A 16,866-nucleotide genomic window follows, 5' to 3' on the forward strand; every position below is an offset into this window, starting at 1 on the left:
ACTAGGGGTGTGCAGGGCCAGGTCGATTCGGCTTTCCCACTTCGGGTTTACCCAAAGTGGGGAAAAAATCAGGAATAAATATTCGGAGCATACTGAAGCGACTCCCACCTCCCACCCCCCTGGGGCAACTCCTCCACCCCCACCCCCCTGGGGCAACCCCTCCACCCCGACCCACTTAACTTGCGCTGGAGGGAGAGGGGGAGGAGATCAGCTGAGCGGCGGTGGGCCACCACTGCATCGGCATTGCTTGGCAACAGTGTCGTGATGCGTTGTCACTTGGTGGCGGCAGCCCTCAGCGGCAGTGGCCACGGTGGCAGCGGCTGGAGCTTGCCAGCTCCTCTGCCACTGCACTGCCTCCTGCCATACTGCCTCTGCCGCCGCCCCGCGGGTGACAGGGAGGGCCAGAGCCACTGCTGACCGGGGGGGCAAGGTAAGTGGGGGGGGCTGTTCGGATGGTGTTTAAAGGGCCCCACCACTGCTTGTAAGCAGCAGTGGGGCCCATTAAGCCCCGAAGCTTTCCGAGGCATTCCGAATGTTTTGGAAAGCTTTGATTTGGGATTTCTGAATCGGGGCCAGCATGCTGGCCCTAATTCAGAAATCCCAAATCTTTACGGATCGGGTCCAATTCAGAAATTTTTCCCGAATCGGATTTCCGAACCGCACACCCCTAGTTACCACCTGTTGATCTGAGTATCTCTGAAATCAATTAGTGTTGTCATAGTGAAAGGCTTTCCTCACTGTTTGGTTGGAGGAAAACGATTTGAGTCAGCAGCAGATACTACCAAAATATCTTTTTTAAAAAACCTTCGAAATGGAACTAATCAAATCTTTCATTTCTTTTCAAGTTCAAAAGATTCCTTAAGAAGTAATTCACCTGTGGAGATGGAAACCAACACTGAGCCAGTAGATCCTTTGAATGCAAATGTAGCTGCACTTGCAATGCAACCAGAAGGTAAGAGCAGAAGGGAAATAGGGAAATCTGTTTTGCAATCTAAAAAAAAAGAAAATAGAATGTGAGACCAGCAGTGCAGTCCTAAGCAGAGTTCCCCCTAAATCCACTGAAGTTACTGAGCGTAGAAGAAAGTAACTGATTAGGGTTCTACTTCCTCAATATTTCACAGCTATTGGAAATCTTAAGAAATAGTAATAGCCTTGATTAGCATCTTGATTAGCATTTTAAGTGATGAAATTCCTAAATAGAGTAGAAAATGGCAGAAAGATTGTTTATAAGTGTGCATTTATAAAGTTTTTAATTTTTTAAAATACCTTTTACACATGATCACATGTCTATTTTGTGCTCACAAGCAGCTGCAAAAATGTCAAGGAATGTATTGTTCAAGAGTTAAACAAAAGTCAAATAATTGTTTTCAGGTTTTTAAAAAAATGCTATATTCTAACTGGCAGGTTCTTGTTTTAAAAGTAGCTGATAATTGTCCACCTTCAGGACTGAAACAGTAATGAATGACAACACAAAAGGGACCATTTCTTACTGTAGGATTTATTGCAAAAACGTTAAATGCTATCTTCAAGAAGTGCAGGAACAAACTTTTCCCTCTTCCTGTTTTATAGTTGCTGTTGTCTTTACAGTTGAGATACTTATATTCTGTCTTGCATTCTATAGTTTATAGTTTCTTTGCTCATTTGCTTGCTTTTCTTTCTTTCTTTCTTTCTTTCTTTCTTTCTTTCTTTCTTTCTTTCTTTCTTTCTTTCTTTCTTTCTTTCTTTCTTTCTTTCTTTCTTTCTTTCTTTCTTTCTTTCTTTCTTTCTTTCTTTCTTAGAAACAATTTTCAATGTGTTCTGGTTGTGGCTTCCAAGCTTAATGCTTTATGATTTCATCTGTCATTAATGAGACTATCTGGGTAGGGGGCAGCCAGCCCCCCTCCCCCCCTGTCTGGGTGTAACTCAGTTGAAGATGTCTTCTCTGAGAAACTTTTTAAATTTTAATTGTCATTGAAATTCCATTTTATTTCCTGTGAGCCATATAGATTCCAATTTGGGACTACAAACTGAGATAAAAATATAATTTATGATAATTTTTCACATTATTCCTTCCAGCTGTAGGAAGTATTGCAATGGAGGATGGTTCTGATGGAGAAGATGATGTAGAAAATGCAGACAAGGTGACTGAGACAGTAATGAATGGCAGCATGAAGGAGACCCTTAGCCTTACTGTGGATGCTAAAACTGAAACTGCCGTCTTCAAAAGGTGAAAAAATTTAAAGCTCTTGATTCACACTTGGAGCAAAAGCATTGGCTCATTTATTCTTGAAAGTGTTGGTATATCATTCTGTTCTTTATTATAGCACCATTTAAAAGAAACAACTCCATGACAAAATGGAAAGCTTTATGTAAAATTATTATGCAGATGTACTCTAATGTGGCCATCAATTTTACTGCTCTGTAATCTAGCTTTGTGTTCTGTGAACTTCAGTAACAATGGAATGGGGTGGAGGGTGGATGAACTATCACCTTTTCAATCCATCCTTGTACTATTAAAGACGTTACTGGCAAGTGTTAATCTCTCTCTGTCAAAGGACTGTGTGCAGATTTGCTGCATCTTAGTAAATCAACGAGACATAATATATGTTAACCCCCAGATTTCTTTTTTTAAAGTTTTGCTTTTTATCCTTCACTGTTTACTGATGTATGTGCATGCCTTCAAGTCACAATTGACTTATGGTGACCCCAGCAAGGGGCTTTCAAGGCAAGCGAGAAGCAGAGGTGGTTTGCCATTTGCCTTCTTCTGCAGAGTCTTCCTTGATGGTCCCCTGTCCAAGTTCCGAACCTGCTTAGCTTCTGATGAGGTTGGGCTATTCCATGCTATCCTCCCTCCCACACTTGTTTACTTGGCAATACCATAAGAGTTTCCTAGTGTATATCCTGGCCCGTGCAGTTTGTATTTCCAAGTTTTCTGTTCAAATGCCTTGGTCATATTTCGCTGTTGCACTTTTTAGTGGGTATGCGCTGACAACATGTTTGTTACACAGTGGCCAAGATTTTCTCTTCACAGAGGTTTCATCTAAAATGTTCCTCTGTTTTGTCATAAATTAGTCTGAACAGACAATACATAAAAGTCCTGTGATTAGGACAGTGGCATATATTTCTTGGCCAAGCTCTTATTACATAAACCCTTTCAGCAACCTCTTACCTTGCTGTTTTTCCTATCTCTTGTGTGTTGTCCTTGAGTACAGATATTGAATACAAGTATATGTATGTATTCAATATGTACAGATATTGAATACAAGTATATGTATCCACGTGCGTAAATCAGACCTTTCTCCTGTTAGAATTGCAACTGGGAAACAATCAGGCACCTACTTGAATGTTTTTTACTTCTTTGTGGTTACACTTGGCTTTGTAGAGCTGCGATTCCAAAACTTCTAGAGCTAGCTTTTAGATACAGAAATACTTTCTCCTTACAGATGCAGCTTTGACTACGCATACCTGATGGGGAAGAGTCATACCTTTCCACTCGGTTCCTTTTTATCCAGAATTGTCTAGGGACCTCTCTGTGGATTTCATTTCTCACTAGCTAGTACTTCTTTGCATCATATCCTCTAAAGTATCTGTGCGTGCATGTGTGTGTGTGTGTGTGTGTTGTAGCATCTTTCTGTCCTTTTCCTCCATCTTTCTGTTAGAATATATACTTTCCTACAGTTTCTAGCTTTCTTAAAAGTACATATAGTTAGATAGATATATATTGTGTGTATTATGTGCCATAATACCTCCAATCTATGGCGACCCCATGAATGAAAGACCTTCAAAATGTCCTATCATTATTAACAGATATGGTCATATCTTGCAAATGGAAGGATATGGCTTCTTTTATTGAGTCAAGCCATCTCGTTTTGGGTCTTTTCCTACTGCCTTCCACTTTTCCTAGCATTATTGAGTTTTCCAGAGAATCTTGTCTTCTCATGATGTTACCAAAGTACAATAGCCTCAGTTTTGTCATTTTAGCTTTTAGAATTCAGGCTTGATTTGATCTAGAACCCACTTACTTTTTGGCCATCGATGGTATCCACAAAATTCTCCTCCAGCACCACATTTCAAATGAATCCATTTTCTTCCTGTCAGCTTCCATCATTGTCCAATGTTCACATACATGCATAATAATGGAGACCACCCATAGTTTGGATTATCTTGACTTTGGTCCCCAGAGAGATATCTTTATCTTTAAGGATCTTTTCTAGTTCTTTCACAACTGCTCTTCCAAGTATCAATCTTCTTCTGATTTCTTGGTTGTGGTTTCTCTTTTGATTGATGATTGAACCAAGTAATAGAAAATCTTGAACAAATTAAATGTCCTCATTGTCAACTTTAAAACTGTAATTCCTTTTGTCTTATTGATGTTCAGCTGTAATCCTGCTTTGATGCTTTCTCTCTTACCCTTCATCAGTAGTCATTTCAAGTCATTAGATACAATAGGTTTTGGTACCATCGGAGGTAACAGTTGAAACCTCGGCCCTAAAGAATGTTCCGTGACAGTTCTCAGTCTCATTCCCAGTGGCATCAATTTCAACACTGATACCAGTTATTCTTCCTAAAGCCACTGTGTGTCAGTCAGGGGCTGATAGCTCTCTGCATACGGGTTGATCTCTAGAACTGAGCAAGCTGAGAAAGAAGCAGGAAAAGAAGGAAGACACTTAACTGAATTGCCCCTTGGATCTAGCATTAGAAGTGGCTCCCCTGAAGGCCCCTTTTGTTCATATGGAGACGTATCTTGTACATTAGGTTTCTTATCAGCCTTCATTACCTTGAGTACCAACACCTTCTGCAACTCTCTCCGATGCTCTGGGGCATAGTAATATCCCCTAAAGGGGGATGGCATCATTGTGTCCCCCATGATAATTCATCCACCAATTTCTACAAGTCAGCTGTTATTATCACAGGTGTTTCCCTGCCAAAGCGTCTCCCATTTCTTTCAGAATCTTCTTTCTGTGCTTCTTGGGACCAAAGCTTGGATGTAAACTCTGAATCTTACAGGTGTTGGATTCTTCACCTACTGAGGTTGTCTTTGAATAGCATGCTCTGTTTCTGACTGAGGATAGTCGCATGTACTCAGAGCAAATGGTCAACATGGCAACAGCTCTTGGCCTAGAGAGCTGCATCCTCTACAACATGCTGACCCCATCTTTGGCCTGTTCACATTTAAATCACATACTCTAATTTACATACATGCTCCCAGCTGTTCTACAGTTGGCAAAGGAATCCTGGACCAAGTCAGCCTCTTCTGCCCCTTTTTCTAAACAGATTGACTGTGTCTGGTTTGAGCAGCAAGAAGGTGTGACTTCCTTCCTTCAAATTCTGTTGTGGTAGAGGGAGAAAAAAACTGAGAAGAAAACGCTCATTGGGCTTGGTCATAAGGGGAGCTATTTTTAAGATGGCTTATCTATTGTGCATGAACAGGTACCAGAATTTTTTATTGGATGTTTTTGTTAACTTCATTTATAGTCTGCCTTTCTTGCAGTCTTCAGGACCAAGTAGTATAGGTGACCACTGACAATGCAAACATTGTCAATGAACAGTGGTATGGTATCTTCCACCCTGAATTGTGTAGGCTGTTCCCCGTGGGAAAGATGCATCAAGTACATCACCGCCCCAGTTTCTATCTGCTCTTCAAGCAACAACATTCTGGTAGATGCCAATAGTTGCCAAGGGACTATGGCACATGAGTAGACTATGTCAAAACAGAATTCCACCCAAAAAAACTGAAATAAGGGACACTGTTGTAACGTAGCCCAACAGAACCAGTGTCACTCACAGAAGCCAAGCAGACAAGGAGAGCTCCTGCACAGATTGGCCACTCACTCCCTCTCCCTCCTGCCTCTGCCTCAGTACCCCCTCTCTCCCCCTCCCTCTTGGAAAAAAAGAAGCCCAGGAAGAAGCCATCCAAAGGCTGAAGCCACATTTCCTGGATTTATCCATGAATTTGGATCTGGGTTCCTGTATTGGATCTGGGATTCTCTGATTTGATTTGGAAAAGCCAGACTGGTGAAAATCTGGCTTTTCCCCCAGATCTAGATTGCACACCTCTAATCACAATGTGTCTCCACAGTGGTTCAGTTGCTGGTGACAGGGGCTATTAAACTGTTTTATGAATTAGCATACTAAGCTCTTCCTGGGATGCTCAGAGCTTATTCTACCAGAATTGTCACCACTTCCTCTGATTTCAGCAGAGAAATTCCTCTTCCAGAGCACTCTAGAATAGACACCTAGGCCCCACCTTCCACTTCTGTGAGGCACTATGCTCTCAGTGTCAGGGCCAGAGCAGATGCATTCTTTGGTAGAGCAAGACACAACTCTATTTTTTATATCCACTCCAGTAAGCTTAGCTTGCTAGTCCATACCAGTCAGTGTGATGCACGAAGAACATGAAGAATTAAAAACAAGTTGTTCTTCAAGTGCATTCAGGTGACCTACTCACCAACAGATGTCTTTAATTAATTTATTTATTTACAAAATTATCTGCTCAATGAGGGCTATCAAGGTTAAAACAAAACATGATAAAACACATTGTAAAACAATTAAAAATGAAACTAAAGATCAGAAAATAGTAATTAGCTGGAAGGAGGGTTCATGGAAGGAACACCAGATACAACAAAAATGTCTTCATCCTTGGATAGAAGACAGTGACAGAAGGGGACAGATGAATATCCCTGGAGTGAGAGTCCCATAGTTTTTGTGCCTTGGCTGAAAAGACCATTTCTCAGGTTGCCACCTGCTTAATCTCAAAAGGCAAGGGCACCTAAAGCAGGATCTCAGAATATGATCATAGCAGTGAGGTAGGTTTTTATGAAAGTAGGCAGCCATTCAGGTATACTGGTCCCAAGCCAACACCATCATCTTGAATTGTACCTAGAAACAGATTGGGAGCCAGAGTAGAAGGGAGTGATGTGGTCCCTATAACCCACTCCAATCAACATCAGCATTCTGTACCAATTGAAGTGTCCAGTCACTTTTCAAGGGCAGCTCTATGTGCAGCACATTGCAGTAATATAATCTGGATGTTATCAGGGCATGCACCACAGGGACCAGATCTTTTATGTCCAGGAAAATCTGCAGCTGGCTAACTAATAAAAGTTGATAAAAGGCATGCCTATCCACAGCTGCCACCTGCTTGTCCAGCAGTAGTCCCAAGTCCAACCACCCCCAGGCTATGGAACTGTTCCTTCAACAGTTGTGCAACACCATCCAGAACTGGGAACACTTAAATCCAGGGTGAGGTCTTCCACTCACCAATAGCACTTCTGTTTTTTCATGAGCTTATTAGCTCACATCACATCCACCCCAAAACTGCCTCCAGGTACCAATTCAGGGTTTCTATAGGCTCGCGATTGGCTGTAAGTGTGAGATAGAACTGACTGTCATACAGGTGACAGCCTAGCCCAGATCTCCGGATGACTTCACCTAGCATTTTCATGCAGATGTTGAAAAGCATAGGGATAATAATAATGATAACAACAAGAGCAACAACTTGCACTTATATACGGCTCTTACAGGCAAATTAGTGCTCCACTCAGCGGTGAACAAAATCGGTGTCATTATTATCCCCACAATACAGCTGGGGAGCTGGGGCTGAGTGGAGTGGCTTATCCAGGGCCACCTGCTGAGCTCATAGTGGTAGTGGGATTTGAACCAGCAGAGTGCTGATTTGCAGCCCAACAACTTAACCACTGTAGAGGCTTACAGGACTCCATAGGCCAAGGAGCTGAGCAGCAGTTCCCCAACATCACTTCCTGAAACCTATCTTCCGGATAGGACTGGATTCACTGTAAAACAGTACCTCTCAGTCCCAATCCTAAAAGATGGTCCAGAAGGATACCATGATTGATGGTATAAAAAGCTGCTAAGAGGTCCTGGAGAATCAGCACAGTTTCACTGCTTCTGCCCATCTCCTGGCACAGGTCATATACCAGGGTAACCAAGACTGTTTCAGCTCCATAGTCAGGCCAGAAACCAGATTGAAAAGAAGCCAAACAGTTTGCTTCATTCAGGAATCCCTGGAATTGTCCAACTACCACCCATACAATCACCTTGCTCAATAATGGAGAATTTGAGACTGGTCAATAACCATTCAAATCTCCTGCTACAATGTACTCTTGTACTGTACATTTGCTGCAATGTTAAATTTTTGGAAGTAACTAAGTGGGAAAACATAAATCCTCCCCCTTGGGCATTCACAATTGAAGTTGTGTGTCTGAGGAGAAAATTTTTTGTGCCTAAAAGCTAGCACTAGAAGTTTTTGAATCTCAGCTCTGTGAGGCACAAAGCACATCAGTGAGAATGCACAAATGACCCACTTGAAGAACAGCATTTACAGGTAAGCAATGTGTTTTCTTCCTCCTACTTACACCTTCTCCTGTTTTTGAGAAGCTCAGAGCAGCTTAAACAGGGCTTCCAGGCAGGTTCATATCCAGACTGAGGTCTGGTTCTCTCAAACAGCAAGTGAAATGGCAAATCTGGTCTAGGTGTACCACTTTAGACTGCAGGTAAGGGCTCACATTGTTGAATTCTTGCTTAGAAAAACTTTTGAAAAGACAATAGTACCTTAAGCAGTAAGATGACAGTGGCTTTGGGGGTGGTTATGAGTATGTTTTTGACTGACAGTTGTCTTTACACCACTTGTAGGCAGTCTTCATATTGTAGTTGTTAGTTATGATGGTGGGGGAGCTGTTAAGGTACTTCGGGCTTTGGGGAAGTGTTTTGACCTCCTTTTATAGACAGTGTAGTTGTTCCTAATAGGACATGTGTTTTCTAGCCATTTACTGCTTTTTAAAAATGTATTTGCAATGCTTAATATTCCACATGTTCTTCTTGCCTGGCCTGCCTACCCTCTGATCCACCTACACTTCCCCATGCCTGCTGTCTCTAGTACCCACATTCCCACCATTTAGGGCTCCTGTCCTTTCTTCCGCAGCCCATCATCTTTCCTTCTATACCCTCTTTTTTCTGTACTCATCTACTTCAGTTCAAAAGTAAATGATAACAAAGTCTTGCAAGGTAGTTTCACAAAATTTCTGCTTTATTTTAAATTGTTTAGGCAACCACAGAAATATTGCTTAGATTTTTCTATGGAATTTGCTAAAGAGCTTTAAGGCCCTTTCTCAAGCATCTGGTGAATTTGGTTTCACTTGATGTTTTAAAAAGAAATCCAAGCTAAGGAATCTAACATTGTGGTCTTGGTGGCATTTATGGTTGCCTAGGCAACTTAAATTGTTGGCCAGGATCTTACAAGAAAATATTGTGAGATTTTGTTTTTTACAAGTATTTTGTATTTTATTCATCCTCCTCCCACAACTTTGTTCTGCAAAAGAGAGCTGCTATAGCATAGTGGTTAAGTGGTTCAGCTGTGAATCAGCACTCTACTGGTTTGAATCCCACTTCTTCCATGAACTCAGCAGGTTGCCTTGGGTAAGCTATTCCTCTCAGCCCTAGCTTCCCAGCTGTATTGTGGAGATAATAGTAACGCTAACTTGTTCACCACTCAGGATGAGGCACTAATCTGTCTAGAAGAGCAATATATAAGTGCAGTTATTGTGTTATTATTATTAAATTTGGGGGATTCCTGGTTTTTGCCAATTAGGACCAGAAATCTAGGTTCAACTCTCCATTTTGCTGTAAAGTTAATTGGCTGGCTTTGGGTTCATCACACTCTGTTAACTTATCTTATCTTGTTGGATTGTTGTGAGGTTATAATTGGGAGAGGAGAACTGTGTAAGTTCCTTGGAGAGAGAGTAAGGTATTAATTATTGTCATCTGTTTTTTGACTGCTTAATTATGTAGGCTAATCCAAGGACTATTTTCTTTTTTAAAATCTTGATGGTCTTTTATATATTCCTTTTCTGTTCTTCTTTCTCCCCTTGCTTTTGGCTTCAGAGTGTTGAAATCCTATCGGTATGTACAGTACAGGACAATTAATGCAATTGTTTATCACTTCTGGCACTCTGTGCATTCTTTCTTCTTCTTCTTATGACTCTGTAATCTGACATCCTGCACTTTTTCCAGTCTAATTGTTTTTATGTGAACATAAACAGATGACAGTGTTGAATGTGAACAGACTCCATAACCATGTGCTTGTTTCCCATGTTTCACTTATATTTCTAATGACTGTTTGCATGTGATCTCTGGACTCTTTCTCCCTAAGCCTCCCACTAGAGAATGACGCAAAAATATTTAATATATAAATGGAATTGTAACCTGTTTCTTCATCAGTGAGGAAGGAAAATTGTCTACCTCGCAAGATGCTTCTTGTAAATACATGGTGGAGGAGAATGCAGAAGCTGGGGAAGAAAATCCTGTCACTGCACAGCCTGTGAACAGCAGCCAGGAGCAGAGGTAGCTCTTGATATCCAATTTTTTTTACATGCTAGGATGTTGACAACCCAGGAGTAATAATCAAAGAAACTTTGTGGCTTAAGAAAATACTTTATGTAGATACATTTGTGTGCTTATATTGTCTAGACGTGGTTGAGTCAGAATGTTGCTCCAACCTTGGATGATGGTCAAACTATATCAGCAAAAACGAATGCAAGGATAGTTGGTATTGTTTGCCCCACACTGCAAGTACTATCAGAAAGGTGCAGTTAAGAGTTTGACTGATTGTTTGTTGAACTAAATTTATATCCTACCTTTCTACCCTCGTATGGGCCAGCAAGGTGGTTAACAAATTAAAACATACATAATAAAATTGTATTTTAAGACTATTAAAATCAACTAAATAACACATCATTAAAACAGTTATAACAGTTATAACCAGAGTTAAAACAGTTATAACCAGAGCTGGAAAACTACAAAGATATCAAAAAACATTTAAAACAGTTAACACAATTGGGCATGAAGAAGGGATCACTGAGGGAGTGCCAAACATAATAAAAATGTATTTACCCACTGGCAGAAGATAGCAATAGAAGGGAACAGACTGACCTCCCAGGGGGAGAGAGTGCCAAAGTTGGGTGCCTAGACTGAATGGGTTTTCTCCAGGGTGCCACCCGCCTAATCTCAAAAGTCTGGGGCACCCCAGACAGGGCCTCTGAATATGACCACAGAGGTTAGGCTGGTTCATAAGGGAGTAGGTAGTCCTTCAGGTACATTTGTCTCCAACCTTTTAGGGCCTTGAATTGTGCCCAGAAACCTATTGGGAGCCAGTGTAAATAGGTCAATGGTCCCTATAACCCACTGCAATCAATATTCTGGCTGTAGTATTCTGCACCAACTGAAGTTTCTGAACCCTTTCAGGCCAGCCCCATGTACAACATGTTGCAGTAATCTAATCTAGATGTAACTAGGGCATGCACCACAGTGGCCAGATCTTTTCTGCCCAGGAAAGGCCACAGCTGGCTAACCAGATGAAGCTGGTAAAAGGCACTCTTGGCCACAGCTGCCTCTTGCTTATCAAGCAGTAGGCCTTGGCCCAAGAGCACCCAACAACCACAGCCTTCTTCCTTCAAGAGGAGTGCAACCCCATCCAGAACAAATGATAGCTTAAATTCTGGCTCAGACCTTTTGCTCATTAGTAGCATTTCAGTCTTGTTGAGATTAAGCTTCAGTTTATTAGCCTACATCAAAACTACATCCAGGCACTGGTTCAAGGTTTATGGTCATGCCGGAAGTCTCAGGAGAGCCTGAAGCCTAAGAATGATAGTTATCCATCAATGGAGAGCCTCAAGTCTAAGAATGATAGTTATCCATCAGTGGAGAACTGATGTATATAGCATGTATAGTATACAGCTGGATTAGGTTTAGATAAAGATGGAGGGGAAATTGGTGGAAGGAACATTTAACAATTAGAGATATGCAAATGACACCACATTACTGGCAGAAAATAGTGAAGACTTGAAATGACAACTAATTAAAGGAGAAAGTATCAAAGCAGGATTACAGCTAGATAACACAAAAATAATGACTAATTATGATCTTCGTTAGATAGCCATCCCAGAGTTGGAAAGTAGCTAATGTGAATCAGAAGTTGTAGTACCTGGAGAGCAATGATTTTGGGGTAAATGGGAGAAAGAGTATGCCTTTGCTGACCCAAATGGACTTCAGCTTGGGCAGGATGATTGTCCCCCCCAAGAGATAAGATCCCTACTCTGACTCTCCACAGTACAGACTGCGTTTACTGTAAAATTCTCCCCTTTCAACCTTTGTGCTCTGCTCAATATATCTAATTCTCAACATGGCCAAATCTGTGAATACATAAATCCAGAGATTAGAACCATGCACAGACAAACCAGATAATTCTACAAAACTGAAAAAAAATATTAACACATTTACTAGCTGCCTTTCTACCTTATGGCATTTAAGGTGGCTTATTTTTTTCTTTGTGTATGTATTTAAAGTTAAATATTTATTTTAAAATCAATTTTATTTATTTTAAAATTTTATTAGCCACTTTTCTACCTTGTAGCATTCGAGGCAACTTTAAAAAACCTTTAAAATCAGAGATCTAAAAAAATACATGAGGGTTAAAACTCCTTAAAATAATGGAAGTTTGTAGCCTTAAGTAATGAATTCCTTTTGTAGTGACCATTGTGGGTGTTTGCTAGGCTAGGCATCCACAACAATATTGCCAGCCTTGGTTCCTGTCAGGAAAGGGGAGGGGAGGGGAGGGCCTTTTCCAGGGCTGTTTTGGCCTTTGAGGAGACCAAATTGATACCACAGGACTGGCATGACTCACCCAGGCCCAGGTGCTTGCTACTGTTCAACAGCCGCGACTTTGTAAAAGCCAGTGTGGGATAGTGGCTAGAGTTTCCAATTAGGATCTGGGAGACCCAAGTTTAAATCCCCACTCTACTGTGGAAGTTCACTGGGTGACTTCAGGCTAGTCACAGACTCTCAATACAAAATACTTCACAGAGTTGTGAAAATAAATGGAGGAGAGGAAAATGATGTAAGCTGCTTTGGGTTCCTGTTGAGAAAGTTGAGATATAAATGAAGTAAATAATAATGTAGCTGGAGATGGGGGGGGTAGATAAAAAGTTCATTGGTGAATGGGTGAGAAGCAGAGAAGGAAGTGAGTGAGGGCAGCCACGAAGACAAAAAGAGGGGAAAGTATTGGGAGGGGACTGCAAGGGAAGGGAAGGTGCCCCCACAAATCTGCTGCACAACTGGGCTTGAGAAGTATGCAGAATTTTCCTATGGAGAAGCTGCTAGGGGATGGAAGGGGAGAAAGCTGAAGATGGTAGGTTGGCTGATGGTTGGGAAGGAGAGAAGGAAACAGGAAAAAGGGAGAAGCTATGGGGGGTTTCAGGGAAGTGAAACATGAAGTAATGGGGGAAGGGAAGAAGAGATGCCCCATGCATGTTCTTGCAGGTCCCCTGCTTGTATATCCTTAATATTCCGCCTCCAACTTGACTGCCCTGACTAGCCTGTTGGTTTCCAGTCTTCCTTACACCTGGATCCTCTTCCCAGAACACTTCCATTGTGTCCTTTTAGCCTTCAAACGTCAGCTAAAAACCAATCTATTCTAAAAAGACATTCCCAGCTGAAATGAAGCCTAAGTTCATATAACTGCATATTATCCATATTTTCCCCTTGCTACTATGTCGCGGTTTTATTTTTAAGGTGGTCTCTGCTAATGCTAAGATTCTCCCTATATCTCCTTAGGACTACTCCACAAACTCTTCTATCAGAGGCATCTGTTAATGGCCCTGTATGATATGTGATATTGACTGCTGTTGGCTGAAGAATATGAACTGATATCCAAGGATTTATATCTCTTGAGGATTTCATCTAGAGTCAGTTGGAGCCAGTTACTGCTGCACTAATTTCACAAGGGATCAGGACCAGCAACATTTATATTCTAGATTTTAAGACATTGTACAGAAATTCATAAGTGTAAAAATTGCACATTGAAAAATACCAAGAAATTTTTCCGTATGTTTATATTGTATTGTTCTAAATAATAATGGGTGTCCTGTGAAATAAGATCTTGCCACCCAAGTAATGATAGTAGTGATACTATAGTTAAAATGGCTGTAAGAATAGTTTTATAAAAAAGCGAATACCTAAATCTAATGTATTTGAGGCATAACTATTTGACAATTAGTGACCAAAGTACTTAGCAGTTACATGACTTTTCACCCTGAAATTTGAAGTTCATATTTCTTTTAGTTTGACAAAAAAAATGTACAACTGCAATGCCCTCTAAATGTTTTGGTTGTTTTAGATTAAAAACGATTTAAACAGGATTTTTGGTGTTCAGCATTTTACAGCAGGTTTTCAATTGGTAATAGTTTTCTGTATTGTTTAAACCAGATCAAAATGTAAGTCTATTGGTAGAGATTTTAAGTATTTATTGCTACAACTTAGTTGACAAATTGGTGTTAATGTAAAGCCATACATTTTGTTGTCTTGTTTGCTTGAAACAATAACTTACAGGTGAAACACTAGAATATTTTGAAATGCACATGGCTTGTGTATTTTTAAGCGATTCACCTACTTTTTTAACCCATTCACCAAGATGTACTTTAATTCAAAGCATTATAAAATTGAACCTTTTGAAACACTGTAATTCTTTTGACAAATCAACTAAATATAATAAAATGCTCATGCTGCTCATGTGATTATAGTTCATGCATTTTAAAGGTAAAATATCTTTAAAGTAAATATCAAAATTGGGCACTTGAGCATGTTAATTGTTATATTTCACTGTTTTGATCTGCGTGAGGTTTTTCATTAGTAAGTTTAAACCAGTTTTTTCATAACTGGCTTATGTGTATATATATATATAGTGATTATGGAAACTAATTGTAATTTATAATTTTCTATGTCATAAAATTCCAACCACCTTCTCAAACAGGAGCAATATAATGTATATTGCCACATTGTCTGGTGAAAGGGTTAAAGTACTTCACCTCTTGCACTTTTAGATGCAAATCCATTTTTATTTCTTTAATAGAAAGTTATATTCATTTATTTTTACATCATTTGTTTTCCTGACCAGTATTTAAAAGCCAAAAGGATACTCTATAAAACAATGGCCAATGACTTATTTTAGAAAGTGTCCCAAGCTATGTGCCTAAATATTACATTGCGTACAAAAATAAAAACTAATGTATACTGGTATATCTTTTTGTTTTTCATTTCAGAAGTATTGTATTCTGATAAGTCTTCATAATACTTCCACCTATGTTAAAAAAAATGTTATGCTGTGTTTTACATGGAGCAGAGAATTGGCAAAAGAGGGAGGAAATGTGCTTTGGTCCCTCAAAATTTACTGTATTATAGGAAGTAGGTAAGCATCCCATTTACCCCTTGAGGTGGGGAATTACCAGCCCCTCTTTTCTATCTCCAAGGAACAGAGTGGGAGGGAATACTGACCTCACATAGTGACACTAGGAATTTCCCCAAGACCATAGAGACTAGGAGGCAGCATAGAGCATTGCTGAAAGTGACATCATATCCTCCCCAAACTCTGCCCTCCCTGATCTCTTCCCCTCAAATCTCCCAACATCTCTAGGGGCACAATTGAGAACCCTAAAAGTAGGCCTTGTTCTAGTAATGGTTTGGAGCTTATAAATTGTGCAGGAGGTGTGATTATTGAATGTAAAGGATAACTATGCTAGTCTGTCATAGCAAAATAAAACAAAAGTCCAGTGGCATCTTAAAGACTAACATTTATTTCAGTATAAGCTTTTGTGAGTCACAGCCTACTTCATTAGACAGATCTGTGTTGGGAAATCATGCTTGGAAAACTTACGGGGAGGGTTAGTGAGGAAGTTAAAGCTTGGTGTGAATTATGAAATGAGCCAAGTATAAATCTCAGTGTAAGCGTGAAAGGGAGTACTTCATGCAGAAAAGGTAGGTATGAATCCTATCATAAATTAACAGAATTGTTAGTTACAGTCTGGCAGTCTGGATGGTAAGGGAGGCTGGAAATTTGAAAAGAAATGTGAAAAATGGATACGAGATTACGGTCTGATAAAGCATGTTTAGAACAGCCAATTAACATTTTCAAAAAGTTGATCCTGTAAAGCTATTAAAAATTGTTTAATTTTTGTTGAATTCTAATTCAGCACTTCCATGTTCTATATTCTCAAAAGTTTTTTTTGTAGAACAATGTCTTTCACTTCTAATAGTACATCCAGAGAGATTAATATGTTCTGCCACTGGTTTCTGAATGTTGTGAATTCTTACATCCAGTTTATGTTAATTGATTCATGCAGAGACCAACACTTTGTCCAGTGTAGACAGAAGGGCATTGTTGGTACATGATGGCATATATTAAATTGGATGTGTGCAAGTGGATGAGCTCTTGATGGTGTAACTGATGTTATTCAGTCCCGTAACAGTATTATCTGCATGGGAACAAAATTGGCATCTATGTCTATTGCAGGGGTTTGTTCCAGGGTTTGTCTCTGTCTTGAGAGATCCATGGTTGTTGAGGAATGCCTGTAAGCAAGGAAAGGCCTGCCACCCAAATCCTATGAAAGAGAAATAACTTTATCCAGGAGAGGCTGCTCTTTTTCTTTAGTGGTCAAGTATTGTAATACAAAAATACTTTTTGTAAATCCTCCAGGTAAGAGCCCCTGTCTGAGGGATCAAAAGAAATGTGATTGCAATATAGTGCTTTACTATAGGCTATTTATTTGTTTAGGATATTTCTGTGCTGTCTCTTCAGAGTCCTGTTCATGATCACTTACAATTAAAACATATAAAAAACGAGCCATTAAAAACAAGTCAATGGATATAAACAGTATATAAAAATTATTCATAAAACAGAAGCAGACCATTTAAAAAGCTGGTACAGTAAAACCCCTAATTAAAAGCCAGTTAAAAATATCTGTTTTGGCCTGTTGTCTAAAATGAAGTATAGTTGGTGCCAGGCAAATCTCAGAGGTGAGGTGCCACCGAGGAAATTCCTTG

The 16,866-nt window shown here is 40.0% G+C and overlaps 1 protein-coding gene across 5 annotated transcripts in view; it reads left to right on the plus strand.

Moving 5' to 3' along the window:
- PPP6R3 (protein phosphatase 6 regulatory subunit 3) overlaps positions 1-15,068 on the plus strand; it is a 180,290-nt gene extending 165,222 nt beyond the window's left edge. For all 5 annotated transcript variants that reach the window (XM_054972443.1, XM_054972444.1, XM_054972442.1 and 2 more), the window contains exons 21-24: positions 846-952; positions 2,056-2,206; positions 10,216-10,338; positions 13,606-15,068. In XM_054972443.1, coding sequence (XP_054828418.1) covers positions 846-952; positions 2,056-2,206; positions 10,216-10,338; positions 13,606-13,657 — 433 coding nt within the window. In that variant the 3' untranslated portion in view covers positions 13,658-15,068. The remainder of the gene's footprint in view (positions 1-845; positions 953-2,055; positions 2,207-10,215; positions 10,339-13,605) is intronic.
- The last annotated feature ends 1,798 nt before the right edge of the window (positions 15,069-16,866 follow it).

This window comes from Eublepharis macularius, chromosome 2 (assembly GCF_028583425.1).
Source record: "Eublepharis macularius isolate TG4126 chromosome 2, MPM_Emac_v1.0, whole genome shotgun sequence".
In the NCBI taxonomy this organism is placed as follows: Eukaryota; Metazoa; Chordata; class Lepidosauria; order Squamata; family Eublepharidae; genus Eublepharis; species Eublepharis macularius.